Raw genomic sequence first — 15,521 nt, 5'->3', positions numbered from 1 at the left:
CAGTTCAACCTTTTAATGTTGTTTAGAGGCTGCTAACTTTTAAAGGAATGTTTCTTTCCATATAAGAAGAGTTTATTTTTTCACTTTTATGTTCGCTATTCTCTATATGTCTTCAACATAACACTGAAAATTTGTGCACAATGGCCCCTATCTATTACTAACTTCTTTTGTGTCTTCACGTTAATTGTTTAGAATCAAGTTGCATAAATATATATATATAAAAACATATTTTCTGTATCCCTCAGACTGGCTCTGTAAATTTGGATTACAATCAAAATTGTTGAATTTAGGAAACGTATGCTTTGCACTTAGGACTTTATGTCAGATGCCACTACTTGCCTTCATTTTCTCATTTTATAAAATACGGTTATTGCTTGCCAGTCATATATGCATGTTTTGAAGTTTGAGACTCCAGTTCTGTAACCAGAAATTTTTGAACCAGGTATTTTATTCCTAAAATGTACTGAAGATAAGCAAGTTCCATAATACTTCAATAAGATATTTGTATCTTAACCATTAAAACTCAATGCAAACCTCTTGAAATAAGCTTAATGAATTGTCAAAACTTAATACGCAGCTCCATGGATCATTAGTGCTCTGTATTGGAGGACTATAAGAATTAATTTTCCCACTTTAATATATGGGAAAATAAGAAGCCAAATGAATTGTTGATCATGTTGAAGCTGATGAAAATCTGTCATTGATATCAATGTGGTGTCACCCAGAATAGTTAGGTGCCCAAGTCATGCAAAAAAAGATGGAAAGAGTCAAGTTGTGAACATTGACATTCTGATTTCAAGTCCTTCATTCTGTCGGTTACTCTGCAACCTTTGGATGCCATTTTTAACAAAATGATAGACTCGTGGTTTTAAAATAAGCTGTTGAGATATGTAATACCATATGAATTTTGAGTCTTTTCAAGTTATTTAAAGTTATTCAAAACCTAGGTGTGTTCTACTTTTTATGCCATGATTTTGAATAATGAAACACAGCGCTTCACTATCAAAGTCGAATGTTCTTAACTTGTTCTTCCTTTTTAGACACTGAATTTGTTTTGTGAAGCTTGCAAGAAAGTCACGTTTAATGTTCCTTCTACGCTAGAGGCTGAGGCATTAATTGGCAGAGGTGAGAAACTAAAAGATACCTTTCAGTACTGTGCTGTCTTAAAAAAAGCTGCAGAAAAGAAAGGGAGACTAATTGGTTTTGTAATGCAATTTGAGCCTCAAACAACCAGATAAGCACAATTGCATTGCTGCTTTGCATTATTACAGATTTTAACAGTGGGCACCATAATACATGTGCATTTGAACTGATATCCAGTTATAGGCAAGACTTCTTGGATTTTTTGTGGGGGTTTTTTGTTAAGATGTAATGTTAGAGGTTTAGACTGTTTTAAATTTGTGTACCCAAATTTGTGTATTTGAAAGACTTCTAAATATGGAACCACATTTGCAGTAGTGCCATATACTCACAACCAGCATAGAAGGGGTCAGTTTTCTGTTGTAGTTCTTGTGGACTACAAACAATGTACTAAAATGCTCAGAAACTTTTTCTGTAATGCTGACACGCATTAGCAGTATAACAAAATAGATCGCATTGAGAACCATGACTTGAAGCCTTCAGTGCAGATGGAGAAAGGAGTTGCAAGTATGTCCTTTGGACTCCCCCTGGTGCTGCCTTGTGCTAACCCAACACAAAGCAGAGCAGTTGTGACATGCAGGAGGTATAGAAGCCCCCAAGCCCTCCTTTTCTCGATCAGTTGTCTTATGACAGATAAAGAGCAAGAGTTCAATCTCCAGGGTTAGGTTAAGGGAGAAGGTTGGCTTAGGAAGAAAAAAAAACCGAGGTTGGAAGTTTTTTTTTAATCCCAGTCTATTGAGTGTTGATTTATAAAGCTCTTTGGAAGCAAGGGTGAATAAGAACAATGTGTTTAAGAATTTAACCTATTATCAATATTATGATGGCAATGAGATCCAGCTTATCACTATAATTTTGTATATAGGCAGGGATTTAACTAACTTTAATTTTCATTCAGAATAATTAATCTCAACTCACTTTCATTTGGGAAAAATATTTCAGCAAGCTTTAAAAATAATATTGAATAGAAGAATTACATACAGCACTTGCGCACCAACATTTAACCATGCCAGTGTATTCCAACAGCTATTTCTTAAAGTTTTGTTGAAGAAGAATGCGATTTTTGTGCTGATAAATTTGCAATAGTAAAATAAGTTTAAAAAAAATTCCCCGTAATTGCCAGATCTGAATATATGATTTTAATATATGCAGAATATGAGTAAAACTGTAAAAAGACTAGATCGTGCAACATTGACTGAGAAGCAGGATCCATATTCAGGTGTTTTTGGAAATATTATGCTGTTAAAGTTCCACAGTGACTCTTGGTGTAGGTGGGGATTCCATAGTCTCTTGAACACTGGAAACAGATTGTTTTTATGCAGGGTTAAAAGGAAGACATGTTGCCTGAAGAGATCTATCTTGACATTTATTTGAGTACAGCAGAGTGAGAATATGTTTTTAATACGAATACTGAAAATATTTTTCTCTAGGTATTTAAACTTTGGAAATTAGAAGATGAAATTTGGTGTTTCGGAATATTGCCCCCCTTATCATCTGCATGCACTGGTTGAAGTCCACTAGAATCAGTGCCTTGTGGGGGAATTGTTAATGCACAATTTGTATATGTTTTTGACAAAAGGAGTATATAGACTTGGACACAGAAAAAATATTGGTTCAGTTTTTGATGCTTGTTATATTGTAGTTGTAGGTTTAACTGTACTTTGACCCACTTACAGCCTTCTCATCTCACCTAGGTCTTAGGCTGCTAGCTCTCCTCTTTCTCAGGGTGGGAACCTGGGTTTGAAAACCTAGGTTCCTTTCCTTCCAAAGCAGAAAGCGTTAGGTTCCCTTGTAATTCATTGTGCCTGCTAAATTTAGTTCAGCACCTGTAGATCCTCCAGTCTCTCAGGAACAATGAAAGAACTAACCAGTGTCCAGCCAGTTTTACTAAAGCACAGTAAAAAGAAAAATATATATTATAAAAAGTCTACAAATATGTTTAAGTTTATTTTGTTTTGCCAGCCATCTGCATGGGATCCTGGTAGATGTAATTTTTTGTCAGTTACTTACTCCAGTGTCAGTTTTTGTCTCTCGATCGAGATCTCTATGCAGTTTCGAGATCTCTACAGTTTTCGGAATCTTTTTCCATCTCTCAAGCTGAAAATACAAGGATAGTGCTAATAATTATTGATACAGTTAGTGTATGAATACCCCATGTGCCCATCTATCACATCTTTAGGCATGGACAGATGTGGTAGTTATACCACTGCCATCTGTAATATCTTGGTGTTTTTTTTGGGGGGGGGAGGGGTTTGAAGTTGTTTATAGATTATAGAAACACGTAAGGTAATATGACTTTGCTCAATCTGTTGGAGAATTACCGAACAGAATTATTGGTAAGTAATAAGGGTTTAGATTTTATCTGTCAGCAGCTAATATGTGGCAGCCATTTGCTGGAATCAAATAAGATACTCCTGCTCCATCATCTCCTAGTGGTGAAACACCATAATAGCATATTTGCAGCATACAAACAGATTAAACTGTACTGGATATGTAAATGTCTATCCATGCCTTCATTAGACCGTTTGTAATAATTCTTGATGTTTTAATGCTTTCAGTCCATCAACATAGTAGGCTTTGTAATCTCTGGGAAATGGCTAAATGTGCCTGATAAAAGAATGATGGCAAAATGTCTGTAAACTTGGTCTAACCTTAGCCTGAACTTGGGCTCCAGAATCCACATGAAGACAGTTAAATAGGAATAGCCTGCTTTTTCAGAGGCACATATTGATTTAAGTGGACCAGTCATATTTAAGTGTATAAATATAATCTCATATTTAAGGTTGAAAATGTTTGCCTTAGTCTTTTGGTTATCACTTTGACCAAGTTATTCTTTGAAATTCCTTTCTTACAGTAAATTTGGAAGAGTGCCTAAAGTCTGCAGAAGCTATCAGCTCAAGTGATCCAAACTTCAGAATTTTAGAAGATGGTTCTGTGTATACAACAAATATCACTACTTTGTCTGCTGAGAAAAAAACTTTTACCATATTGCTCAAGAATATCCAAACACGTGAACAAAAGACGATACATGTTAATTTGCTATCAGATCAAAGAGAGGTAGGATTATTATTTTTTCAGATGTTTTACTTTGGAAACTGCCTTTCACAGTACTGCTTCTTGTTGGGTAAATCTAGCTGTTTGCAAATACCAAAATTATCACACAGAGCCATTATATAGACTGGCTACTTTTATTTAACAATACTCAGTGCATTAGTTATCATTTCCTGAAGTGGCAAGGAATGGAAATTAGCTTTAGCGAGAATGCTGAGGTTTCAGGAAAGCAACATATGAGAAAGCAAGACTAATGAACACACTGTTAGTTGGAATTACTAAAATTCCTAATTTTTGCATAGGACCAAATAATTCTAGTGGTGCCATGACTAGGCTGCAACAGGAAAACAAAGATTTTTTTGAAATGCCTTTAGAAGATTTTGAGAGGAAAAGAGAACCCATACAGGCTATAGAAACAAGGAGCCAGAAATGCAGGGGTTGATCCTAATTTCTCTCTTTATGTCTAAATCCAGGAACATAAGGCCAGACATGCTAGAGATACAGTCCTACGGCGAACAAAAAGAAGGTGGAGTCCCATCCCATCCCATGTGATGGAAAATGCACTTGGACCTTATCCACTACAAATTCAACAGGTATATTTTACTTACCAGCTGATTTTATGATGTACAAATGAGGCAAGAAAGTAGTTTACAATATTAAAAGTCCATAATGCCTAATTTTCCTGAAAGATTTCATAAGGTTAATTATGGTCCATTGAACACATACATTGATAAAGGCTTTCCAAACATTGCGTATTTGAGGTTGAGCTAGAACAGATGGGTGTTATTCCTAAGTCTCAGTCCAGTGCTTTTGTCCTTTTTCCAAGTCTTTCATTGTCTGTCTCTTTTATTGTCTATCTTGAAGTCCTGAAGCCCAAGTGGCATGTAATCTTGTACAGTAAAATCCCTGTTTTACGGCATGAGGAGGGAATGGGGGGATGCCAGTTACATGAGGCATAGGGGTTTCTGGCTGGACGTGGAGTTGTGGTGGTGGGGAGGTGTGGGGCAGGGTGGGGAGGTACTGGCTGCATGCAGAGCGGTAGCAGCGCAGGGTGGTGGCAGCAGCTGCCATGTGCGAGCTTTACCCCCCACCCCCCATCCAACCATCCATCTGTAAATTCTGGTTAATAAAGTGTTTCGGTTACTCAAAGATGCCAAATAACAGGGATTTTATTGTAATTGGCCAGGTATAAAGGTTTGTTTCAAGAGGTGGAAAACTTGCATTGCTAGAAATTATTTAGGGAGTGAGATCAGTATAGGTGTTCAGTTTGCAGCTGCCCTTTTTCCTCTGCTCCTTGCACCTTCCCACGATTGGGGAAAGTATAGGCCACTCCTCTTCCTGTTTTCAGGGGGACTGGAGCACTGGGGCAAAGTCTGCTGCCAGGCTCTCACACCAGGGCCTCCAGAGTGAGAAATGGGCAGCACTGCTCTCTCTGCTTGGCTCCTGGATGCTGGCTGAGTAGACTGAGCCCTGTGGAAAAGCCCCTGCCCATTCTAAACACTTAGGACTCCTTGTACAAGGTGCTGGGGGTAGCTTTACCCTGCTACCCTGGGGAGAGCCTCCCTAAGCCTGGTTTCCAGCCCTTACAGCTTCCCTTTGCTGCCTGTACCACCCAATTGGCCACTAGGGGTGGCAGTTAAGTCAATGAAGCTAGGAACTGGGCCACCTACTGACTTTTAAATTGCTGCTGACTTTTAAATTGTGGGTCAAGGGGGAGCCACCTGGGCCAAGAACTGGACTTTGGGAAACTTCCCCCAAGCCCATTTCCTGGCTCCACCAGCCTCCCAGTTGAGTAGTGCAAGTGGAAATGGGAAGCCAGAGGGGGCCAGCAAAGCCCCTCACCTGTTTCCAAAACTGGGGATTTGCCCAGTTTGGGGAAGGTACAGGATGTAGTGCCTGCCACTCACCTCCTCGCTGGGATTGGCAAAGCTCCCAGCCTGTTTCTCACTCTGGGGACTCAGGTATGAGTAAAAGGTAGAAGGCTTGTGGCACTGCTGCTCCCCAGTGTGTAAGGGGCTGGCAGGGAACGGTAGGTGGCCCTTCCCTGTGACTCCACTCGACCCGGAGGAGTGAAGCCAGAGAAATGTTCATTCTTGCAGGAGAAACTCTCCTGAGACTGACTTCTACTTGGTTGCAGCCAGCTTATTTTTCATCTGGAAACTGGAATCGCCATTTTTTGTTCTGGGAAAAAGCAAATATGTGTAAACTTTTTGTTTCTATTGGGAGAACAGAATTTTTTTTTCTAGAAGAAACTGAACATATGTACCCGGCCATTTAATCGCTGCAAACCATAGACATTCATTAAGTTACCCATTTTGTAAAAAGAAAAGAATGATATTAACAGGCCTCTCCATGAGGATTGTGAAGTATACAGTTACTAACATCAGTCCTCCCCTGAACAACGTTTCTTAGGCTGATGAGAGGAAATACTGCTACTATGCATATAGCCCAAGTTGTATGTCTTCTGACTGAATGTGGTCTAGGAACATACTCAGTACAGCTACCATACAGAAACCCTGTGAAGCTTGAGTATGATTTTTGTGATTTTGGAAATGTTAACATATTGCCTCTGAAGGTCTACTGAGCATTTGCAAAAGCTAACATTTAGAGTTGGGGTATGCAACCCCCCAGCACAGGTGCCAGAGTATGGCATGCAGAGGCATTTTGCTTAGCATGTGGACCCTTGGGGTGGACACTGGGGAAGGGAACAGGGCTGAGCTGCCACAGCAAGGATCAGGTGCCTCTGACATCCGCTTCTGGCCCACCAACTTTGAGGTTGGGCACTCTGCCCAAAAACGTTGCTGACCCCTGATTTAGAGATTTATAATTTGGCCAGCCAACATTTTTTAAATAATTTTTGGTGTTAACAAGAAGCAGGTCTTTGATCCCAGGGGTTTCCCCCTTTCAACTCTCAAGTTTCTTCCAAAAAAGAAAAAGTAAAAAACAAAAAAAAGGCATTGTATCTTAAAGAAATAGTTGGAAGAATTAAATTAGCAACATGATGCATTTCCAGTTATGAGCCAATGAATAATGAGTTTATGATGAAAAGTTGAACAACTTTTACTCTGTCAGACAGATCTTTCTATGACCATGCTGAAAACAAGTAATTATAGAATTGAAAATGCATACCCACCTCCCTGCCCAAGATCTTCACTCTTCTACCAGCGGGGCTTGACATGGAGGCCTGTGCTGGTGAATAGTTTAGTCCTAGGAATGCAAAGTGTAAATATTTAAATATTTATTATGATTTTCCATGTAGAAGCTAATTATTCAAGGGTTATCTTAAATTTGTCCTGTTTTACTTCTCCTCCCCATACCACTTGCTCCTCCCACCGAGTGCTTACCCCCTGCTACCTGTTCTCCCTGGCTACTTGACACTACCCCCTCTCCAACACCTGGCAGTTGCTTCACTCTGGTGTCTCCCCCTCTGTTGCCTCTTCCCTTCATCTTCTGATCCCCCACCTTTCTCAAGGACACATGCTATAAAGGAAGTTAAAACTAATATAAAACTAAGAACTGAATTTTTACACCTCCTTTCTGAAGTGTTCCTACATGTTCTGTTTAAATGTGAGAGCTTAATGAAAAAAATTATGATAAAAAGGTTTTTACTAACAATATCTTTTCCTATGTAAAAAATGTACTGTGTATAGATCCAGTCTGATACAGCTCAGTACCACAAAATTTATTATTCAGCAAGTGGACCTGGAATTAATGAAGAGCCAAAGGGTTTGTTTTACGTAGAGAGAGAAACTGGAAATATCTACGTTACACGTGCAATAGATCGTGAACAGTATCCATCATTTCAGGTAGGGGACTATATAGTATGTACAAGTAAATGGGTTAATATTTTTACTTTTGTTGCTTTTTTGTTTCCAGACAACTATCCCAAATGGTAGGTGATATTTTGGAGTTCCTGAGCAGAAATTAATGGTGTAGTGGAAGAGACTTAAAAGTCTAAAGCAAATCTATCCAGCTTTTAAGCATCCAGGGGTCATGTGCCCTAAGGCAGTGGTTCCCACTGTTTTTTGTACCAGGACCCATTTGTAAACATTGATGGCCAATCTCGACCCATTGCCCCTCACTCCTGACCCTCTTCCTCCTCATCCCACAGTTCCCAGTCCCAAGTGTGTGGGGCAGGAAGGCCCTAAGCAGCTCCTTGCAGGTTGGAACTCTGCCAGCCTGCAAGGGAAAACCCATGGGTTTTCCACATTTTTGTCTGTTAAAAGAGAATCCGTTTTCTAAAGTTTATCACGACCCTTTCATATATTCTTGTGACCCACAGGTTGAAAAATGCTGCCCTAGGGGCCACACCAGCACCAGCTGCACCAGTGCAAGCTATGGGCCCCATAACCACATGGCATGTGGGTGCTCCTTCACTCCTTGTTGCTCCACAGGTGCCTGAACCCCACCTTCAGTTCCCTGGCTGCAGATTCTCCTGCTGCACAGTGCTACAGAGGTATCCTGGGCTGTGGGCTCCTCTGGTGCCATGGTCTGTCTTACTTCACTGCCATGGCACCTGGGGACACAGAAGGAATAGGAAGCCTGGGACTCCTGGCTGCTGCTGCAGCTGGAGCAACAGGGGGAGAAGTGGTCAGGTGGGAACCCAGGGGCTGTAGGTGAGCTGCTCATGGGCCTAGTGGCCACAGGCTGCTAGTTGGAAAGGCCTGTTCTGAAGCAGTGTTTCTAACCAAGGATACCACGAGATCCTTTAAAAGGTGCATTGAGATTTGAGGAGTTAAGTGCTCACTTGACCCCACCTGGCCTCAGGGCAAAGAGAGAAGAACTTGCTGTTAATTCTTCTTTTCCCCCTGCCCCTAATGCCTGTTGGGCCTGTGTGCAAGGACGTAAGCATTGTAATAAATAAATTCATTTTTAATTGGGGGTGCTACTAAATTCAGACAAATTACGGAATGGCGCATTGAATCTAAAGAGGTAGAGGACTATTGGTTTAAAAAGTGGCTTGTAAGACCAGTTTTATTAACCAATGTCTAATTTTGACAGTGTGTGTTAGAGGGTATCCTCATTCTGAGTTTCTGGGGACTGAATTGAAAAACACCACATAAAATGCAAATTATGCCTAAGTCTAAGATAACCAAGACTTCTGCATTAATTGAACAACAGTTTCTTGTGCTATTTAGCTTTAATATTTGTTAGCTGGATTCATTTCTCTCTCTGCTGCCTGAAGCTGAGGCATGGCAGGTGGTAGAAGAAAACTGATTTGTTTCTCAAAGGAAGTACTAGTATCCTTTTATTTTCCTATACTATTGGAAAATAGTGTTTTTTTCATTAGGGAGCTAAGATTTTGCAATATTGTATTAGACATTCATTCTATAGTAAAATCTGATTGATTTGTCACTCCAAGGGGACTGGTAATGATAACTAATTTTCCCCAAGTGACTAATTATTAGTAATTTCTACTTCGTGAGATGCATTTTGTACCCTATGATAAAACATAGTAAAGAACATTTTTACATGTATAATTAAAATATATATATTACAAAATTCCAAGTACAAATTGTACACTCTGAGATTTGTCTGATAAACATTTAATGTATAACTTATTACAAAAATTCAGAGTAATTACTATAAGAATAGCTTATTGTTATTGCTGTTCATATTGAGCCGTAAGCAGTCAACACTGCACTGTATAACTTAGTGTGACTACTCAAAAGAGAGGTTTACTCAAATCCGAAACATGTTTCCAAGATGCAGGACATTCTGGGAAACCAACAGGTTGGTAGTTTTTAAGTCAGTGAACTATTAGGAGGAAATTCCATTGCAACTTAGGAGGTGTATACATATAGAAAGGATAAATTATGCTTTAACCAATTATAAATTAAATGAAGTGTTTTGTGTTCAAATCATAGGACTCTGACAGAAATTCAGGGCATCAAGAAATAAACCCATAATGATGAATTATGCTCAATTACTCCAGTAACAAATTAACCAGATGTGACTGTACCCTGCTTCCCCCCTCCCCTCAACTTGTTTCCCAGTGAATTTGCCCCCTCCATTTCTACTTTGGGATTTGATTTGCTAGACTGATGCCTTAACAGAAAAGAAAATGGACACAGGTGATCAAGTGCCAACTGTCATTTCTTTTCCACCTCCTACCTCAGTCACATATAAACAAAAGAGTACAAGAATCTCTCACATTATGTTTGGGTATCACTCTGTACACTATGGAAAATAAATGTTGAGTTCTGGGGTGCATCTAGATGAGCATGAATGTGTGGTATGTGGAGACATATTTGCAGTGCCACATACCATACATGTAAGCATTCCCCATGCTCCTACTTTCTAGCACAGGGGTTATTTATTATAAACACCAACACCAAAAAAAAAGTGGCTCGGTGCACATGGTGGCAGTGTGTGCCACCCAAAACTGGAGCCTGGTTGGCTGGAAGCAAGCTGTGGCTATTAGCCAGGCTCCCTGCTGAAGGACTGCTGTGGCTGCAGCTCCCTGAGGACCTCGGAGCCCTAGGTAAGGCTACTGGGGCTAGTATAGTTGCTGGCTCCAGCCTCCCTTATCCCACCCAGCGGTGCTGCTACTGTCCCTGGGGAAACGCATGTCCATGCTCATTTGGATGTGCCCCTGTTGTCTTTTTCGGGAAAAAAAACAACTCAAGCAAGTCATATCAAACCTTAGCTCTTCTCTTTTGAGCACTAGTGCTGCTGTGACAAAGGTTAGAACCCCATCATAATTTTGTGTGGCACACAGATGCCAGCTAATGTTTCTTCAGATGGTGAGGAGTGGGGTGTATCAGGAAATGAACTTGTGGGATTGTACAAGGATCCCACTGGCAGAGATTTGTAGAACTGCCAGGAACATCCGCCCCTGAAACTCACAGGCAAACCAGCTTTGGATGGGTCTCTGGCTGCCTATACACAAGCTCATTCATATTCTAATTAGAATGTGTCTGAGCAGACTTGATTAATCAAGTCTGCTCTGCATTCTAATTAGAATGCTTCAGCATCGCTTCACTGTCACCTGTATTAAGCCCTTGCATTTTCGACTTAGAGGAATGTGGGCAGTGGGGTTCCGCAGGGCTCGGTCCTCGGGCTTGCACTGTTCAACATCTTCATCAGCGACTTGGACGAGGGGGTAAATAGCACTCTGTTCAAATTTGCTGATGACACAAAGATGTGGGGGGATGTGAGCACGCTAGAAGGGAGGAATAGGCTGCATTCGGACCTAGACAGGTTACAGGGGTATGAGACTAGGATGGGATTCAACACTGACAAGTGCATAGTGATGCACCTGGGGAGGAACAACTGGCACCATACCTATAGGTTGGGGAACTCCCTTCTTGTCAGTGCAGAGGCAGAAAAGGATCTTGGAGTCATCATTGATGCCAAGATGACCATGGGCCAGCAGTGTGGGGAGGCAGTCAGGAAGGCCAACCGTACCTTGTCATGCATCCACAGATGCATCTCGAGCAGGTCCAAGGAGGTGATCCTCCCCCTCTATGCGGCACTGGTCAGGCCGCAGCTGGAGTACTGCGTCCAGTTCTGGGTGCCGCACTTCAAGAGGGATGTGGACAGCATGGAGAGGGTCCAGAGGAGGGCCACTCGCATGATCAGGGGGCAGCAGGGCAGGCCCTATGAGGAGAGGCTACGGGACCTGAACCTGTTCAGTCTCCAAAAGAGAAGGCTGAGAGGGGATCTAGTGGCCTGTTACAAACTAGTCAGGGGGGATCAGCAGGCATTGGGGAAGTTCCTGTTCCCCTGAGCACTGCCAGGAGTGACCAGGAATAATGGTCACAAGCTGGCAGAGGGTAGATTTAGGTTAGATATCAGGAGGTGCTACTTCACGGTCAGGGCGGCTAGGATCTGGAACCAACTTCCAAGAGAAGTGGTGCTGGCTCCTACCCTGTGGGTCTTTAAGAGGAGGCTAGATGTATACCTTGCTGGGGTTGTTTGACCCTAGTACTCTTTCCTGCCATGGCAGGGGGTCAGACTTGATGATTTGTTCAGGTCCCTTCCGACCCTAGAAACTATGAAACTATGAAAAATTGGTTGTAGGGGTGCTTTAGCTAAACCTCATGAAATAAGCTTTAGTCAAAACTTCCTGCAGTCATTTTTAAATGCATGGGGTCTTAATACATGACAGTGAGCTGTTTTAACTGGAGTGGCTGTACAGGAACTGCTTTAATTTAAAATGCATCCCCTCCATCCTATCAGCATGTTTATAGACAGCCATTGCTTTCATCTAGAGACAAACATTAAGCAGCCCTGGAAGTCTACAAAAACTTGCCATCATGCTTAGAGGCAGAAGGAAGTCATCTTTCAGTAAAGGTGAAAAACGTTCTGCAATTATTTGTTCTTCCATCTGTGCCTTATCTCCCTGCAGAAAATGGCTGGTATTCCACAAGTTGCTCTTTAAAGAGTAAAAGACTCGTAAGTTAATAAATGGTTTCCTCACTTGTTAAATGACTGATAGTGCATCAAAACATAAATTCTTACTCATTATATTCAGACTGATGAATGGGAAATGTTTCCTTTGGAGGAATGGGAATAATACCAACTGTTTAGTAAGAGTTGGGAAACAGTTAATTGCAGCATCTAGATCAAGAGCTCATAACAACAGTCATATCTATCACATATGATCTGAAGACCCATTTCGTACTGGAACTAAGTTCTGGCATGCTGTCTTGAAGTAGAAATAATTGGTAACAAGAGGAAAAAGATAGCCAGTTACTTGAGCATTCAGGTTTGTCCTCCATATTGAGTAATGAAAGGTTATTGCATGCAATTAGCTGCAACACATTTATTGCAAACATAATGAACAATATTCAGAACTCCTAACAAATTATTTGTTTCTGAAAATGCTGTTTGTCACTGTATTTTGCAGAGATTTTTTGTGTTATTCTTTGTTATCTACTGGGCTTAAGATGGAATACTCCAGCCTGTACTAGCACATCTAGCAGTTAATTTTTTTTCCTGTCTTATAGATAATATGCTATGCAACCACAGCAGATGGCTATTCACCAGAGGTACCACTTGTACATAAAATCGTAGTAGAGGATGATAATGACAATGCCCCCTACTTTACAGACATGCCTTTTAAGTTTTGTGTTCCAGAGCATTCCAAGCCTGGTAAGTAAAACTTTAAAAAAATCAGCCTTCAATGACTTACTGTTTTGAATATGTGTATTCAGGAAGAATTATGAAAGATTTTTTTAAAACATGTGTTGGCTAAATTTTCAAAGGGCTTCTAGTTAGACTATATGCATATAATCCAGTTTGTATCCATTATTTTTATCTGTGCATGTATGCCAGATAAGTATCCATGGACTCATACAAATTGTATACAGTTAAATCAGTGGACCTTTAGAAATATCCAGTATTAAAACTTCAGTGTAATACTAAAGGCCATTTGTACATGACACAAAATTGGCCTTTAATGCCCTTTTGCACCACTTTAATATGGAGCTGCTTACACATGGTGGCATAATGCACATTAAATGACTTTGGGATGCAGCAAAATAAAATATGTCCAAGGTGTTGTAGTTTGCTACCTTACAGCTGCGGAGGGACGTACCAGGCCCCGTGCAGCTCAGGGGCTTTGTAGGCAGCCGGGCGGCAGCCCATGCAGGCAGACTCTACTGAAGGTGTAAAAAAAAAAAAAAAAAAAAAAAAAAAATTCCTCTCCCTGGAGCTGCCTGAGCTGCGTGGGGGCCTGGTGCTTCCTTCTGCAGCTGCCATGCCCCCTGGGACCACCCAGGTCAGGTGCCTGCAGGCAGGTGCTGCCTGGGAGGTGCTGCTGTTGCTGTGGAGGGAAGCACCAACCCCCTCCCCCCCCTTACCCCTCCTCCCACACTCGGGGACTGCCTGGCCTGCTGGCAGCTAGCCCTCCCTTCCCCCTTCCCCTTCCCACCACCAGAGAGGCAGGTAAGGATCAGGCCTGATCCTTGTGTACATGCCATGGGGGTTTACTTTCCCTTAAATTGAAGTGGTGTTTAAAAACCCACCACTTTCATTTAGGGATAATTAAACTGAAGTAAACCCCCATGGTGTGTACAAATGGCCGTATATACTATTTGTATGTGGGAGCCATTTTGACCATAATACACAAAGACTCAAACCAGGTATGAGAGATACTGCAACAAACCAAATGTAACAGTTGCAAAAAACCTTTTTTTACTTATTCCATTGTCATAATTTGGGATTCACAGTGGTGGTTTACTTTGACAGCCATAAGTCAGTAAGTTTTCAGCAGCTCTACATCAGATGGGGAAATGGAACTTGCAGATATTTTCCTTTGATTTATTGAACAACACATCCAATTCTGCAAACACTTTTGTATACTTAGAGCTTCATGAGTGAGTTGTAATAAAATAATATGACAGGACCATGTTTTACCTAAAGCAACTAAATACAGTTGTAGGATCAGGGCCCTGCTCTGTAAATCTGGCATGAAGGTGTCATATCTCTATTTCTTCTTAATTGGTTATTTATTTTCATATATTAAATGGAGACACTAAAAATGAAATTTTATAATGAAACAAAAACTTTTTTGTTAATGAAAAGGGGATGTGACTGTTGACTATTTTCTTTCAACTATAGGGTAGTCCAGCATAGCATCTGTTACTGATTTGAAAGTAGTCAAGGAGGGGTACTGTTTTTCTACTACTTTATTGTTTTGAACTTTGCTTTTGTTTCACATGGTAACAAAATGTCAGTTCCCCATGAAACAAAGTTCTGAAAAATTGGGATTCAGAGTTATTTCATCAGTGTTAAATATAACAAGTGGAAGAATTTCTTTTCAACCTCATCAAAAATAAAATTAGAGAGTGACACCTTTACTTCAAAGTTTTTCTTATACTGACATATTCCCGTGAAACATTTTAATCAACACAACTATGGTTTCCAAGTAACTTTTCAATAACTCAGTTTTATGATTGGCATTACAAATAGCATATGAGAAAATGAATTCAGTTAAAGTCCTGATATCCATATAGTTGAATATGACCATATACAGAGGGCAGGGTAGACTGGCACCTTATATACTAACAAAAGTAGGTAGATATGTATAGCATAAACTTTTATGAGCTGAAGTTCACTTCCTCAGATGCTATGAAAGGACATTCAGAAAGCAGAGTTTAAGAAGGAAAGAGAAATTAGAATACAAAAATAAGGAGGGCAGAGAGAAGAGGCAGGGAGGGGGACAGTGCTGGTCGAGAGAAGCAAACAGGTAGTAAATACAGGAACAAAGAAGTCACCAAAACTAACCCTGATGGGATCCCTGTTTAAACCAAACTTAAGGCAGTCCAGTCTGTGGATGATTCTTTGTTCCACAATTACCCATTCAGAATGGTTTTTAAAACTTG

The 15,521-nt window shown here is 40.7% G+C and overlaps 1 protein-coding gene across 2 annotated transcripts in view; it reads left to right on the top strand.

Annotated features, from left to right (window-relative positions):
* The window catches only part of DSC1 (desmocollin 1), a 52,879-nt gene that overhangs the window by 2,011 nt on the left and 35,347 nt on the right, over nucleotides 1-15,521 (top strand). For both annotated transcript variants that reach the window (XM_090039868.1, XM_090039869.1), the window contains exons 2-6: nucleotides 1,041-1,125; nucleotides 3,992-4,194; nucleotides 4,662-4,781; nucleotides 7,839-7,994; nucleotides 13,143-13,287. In XM_090039868.1, coding sequence (XP_089895994.1) covers nucleotides 1,041-1,125; nucleotides 3,992-4,194; nucleotides 4,662-4,781; nucleotides 7,839-7,994; nucleotides 13,143-13,287 — 709 coding nt within the window. The remainder of the gene's footprint in view (nucleotides 1-1,040; nucleotides 1,126-3,991; nucleotides 4,195-4,661; nucleotides 4,782-7,838; nucleotides 7,995-13,142; nucleotides 13,288-15,521) is intronic.

Source organism: Crocodylus siamensis, chromosome 3 (genome assembly GCF_052110815.1).
Source record: "Crocodylus siamensis isolate JL-2025a chromosome 3, ASM5211081v1, whole genome shotgun sequence".
NCBI lineage: Eukaryota > Metazoa > Chordata > Crocodylia > Crocodylidae > Crocodylus > Crocodylus siamensis.
The sequence above is the reverse complement of the archived record's forward strand: the minus strand, read 5'-3'. Positions and strand labels throughout refer to the sequence as shown.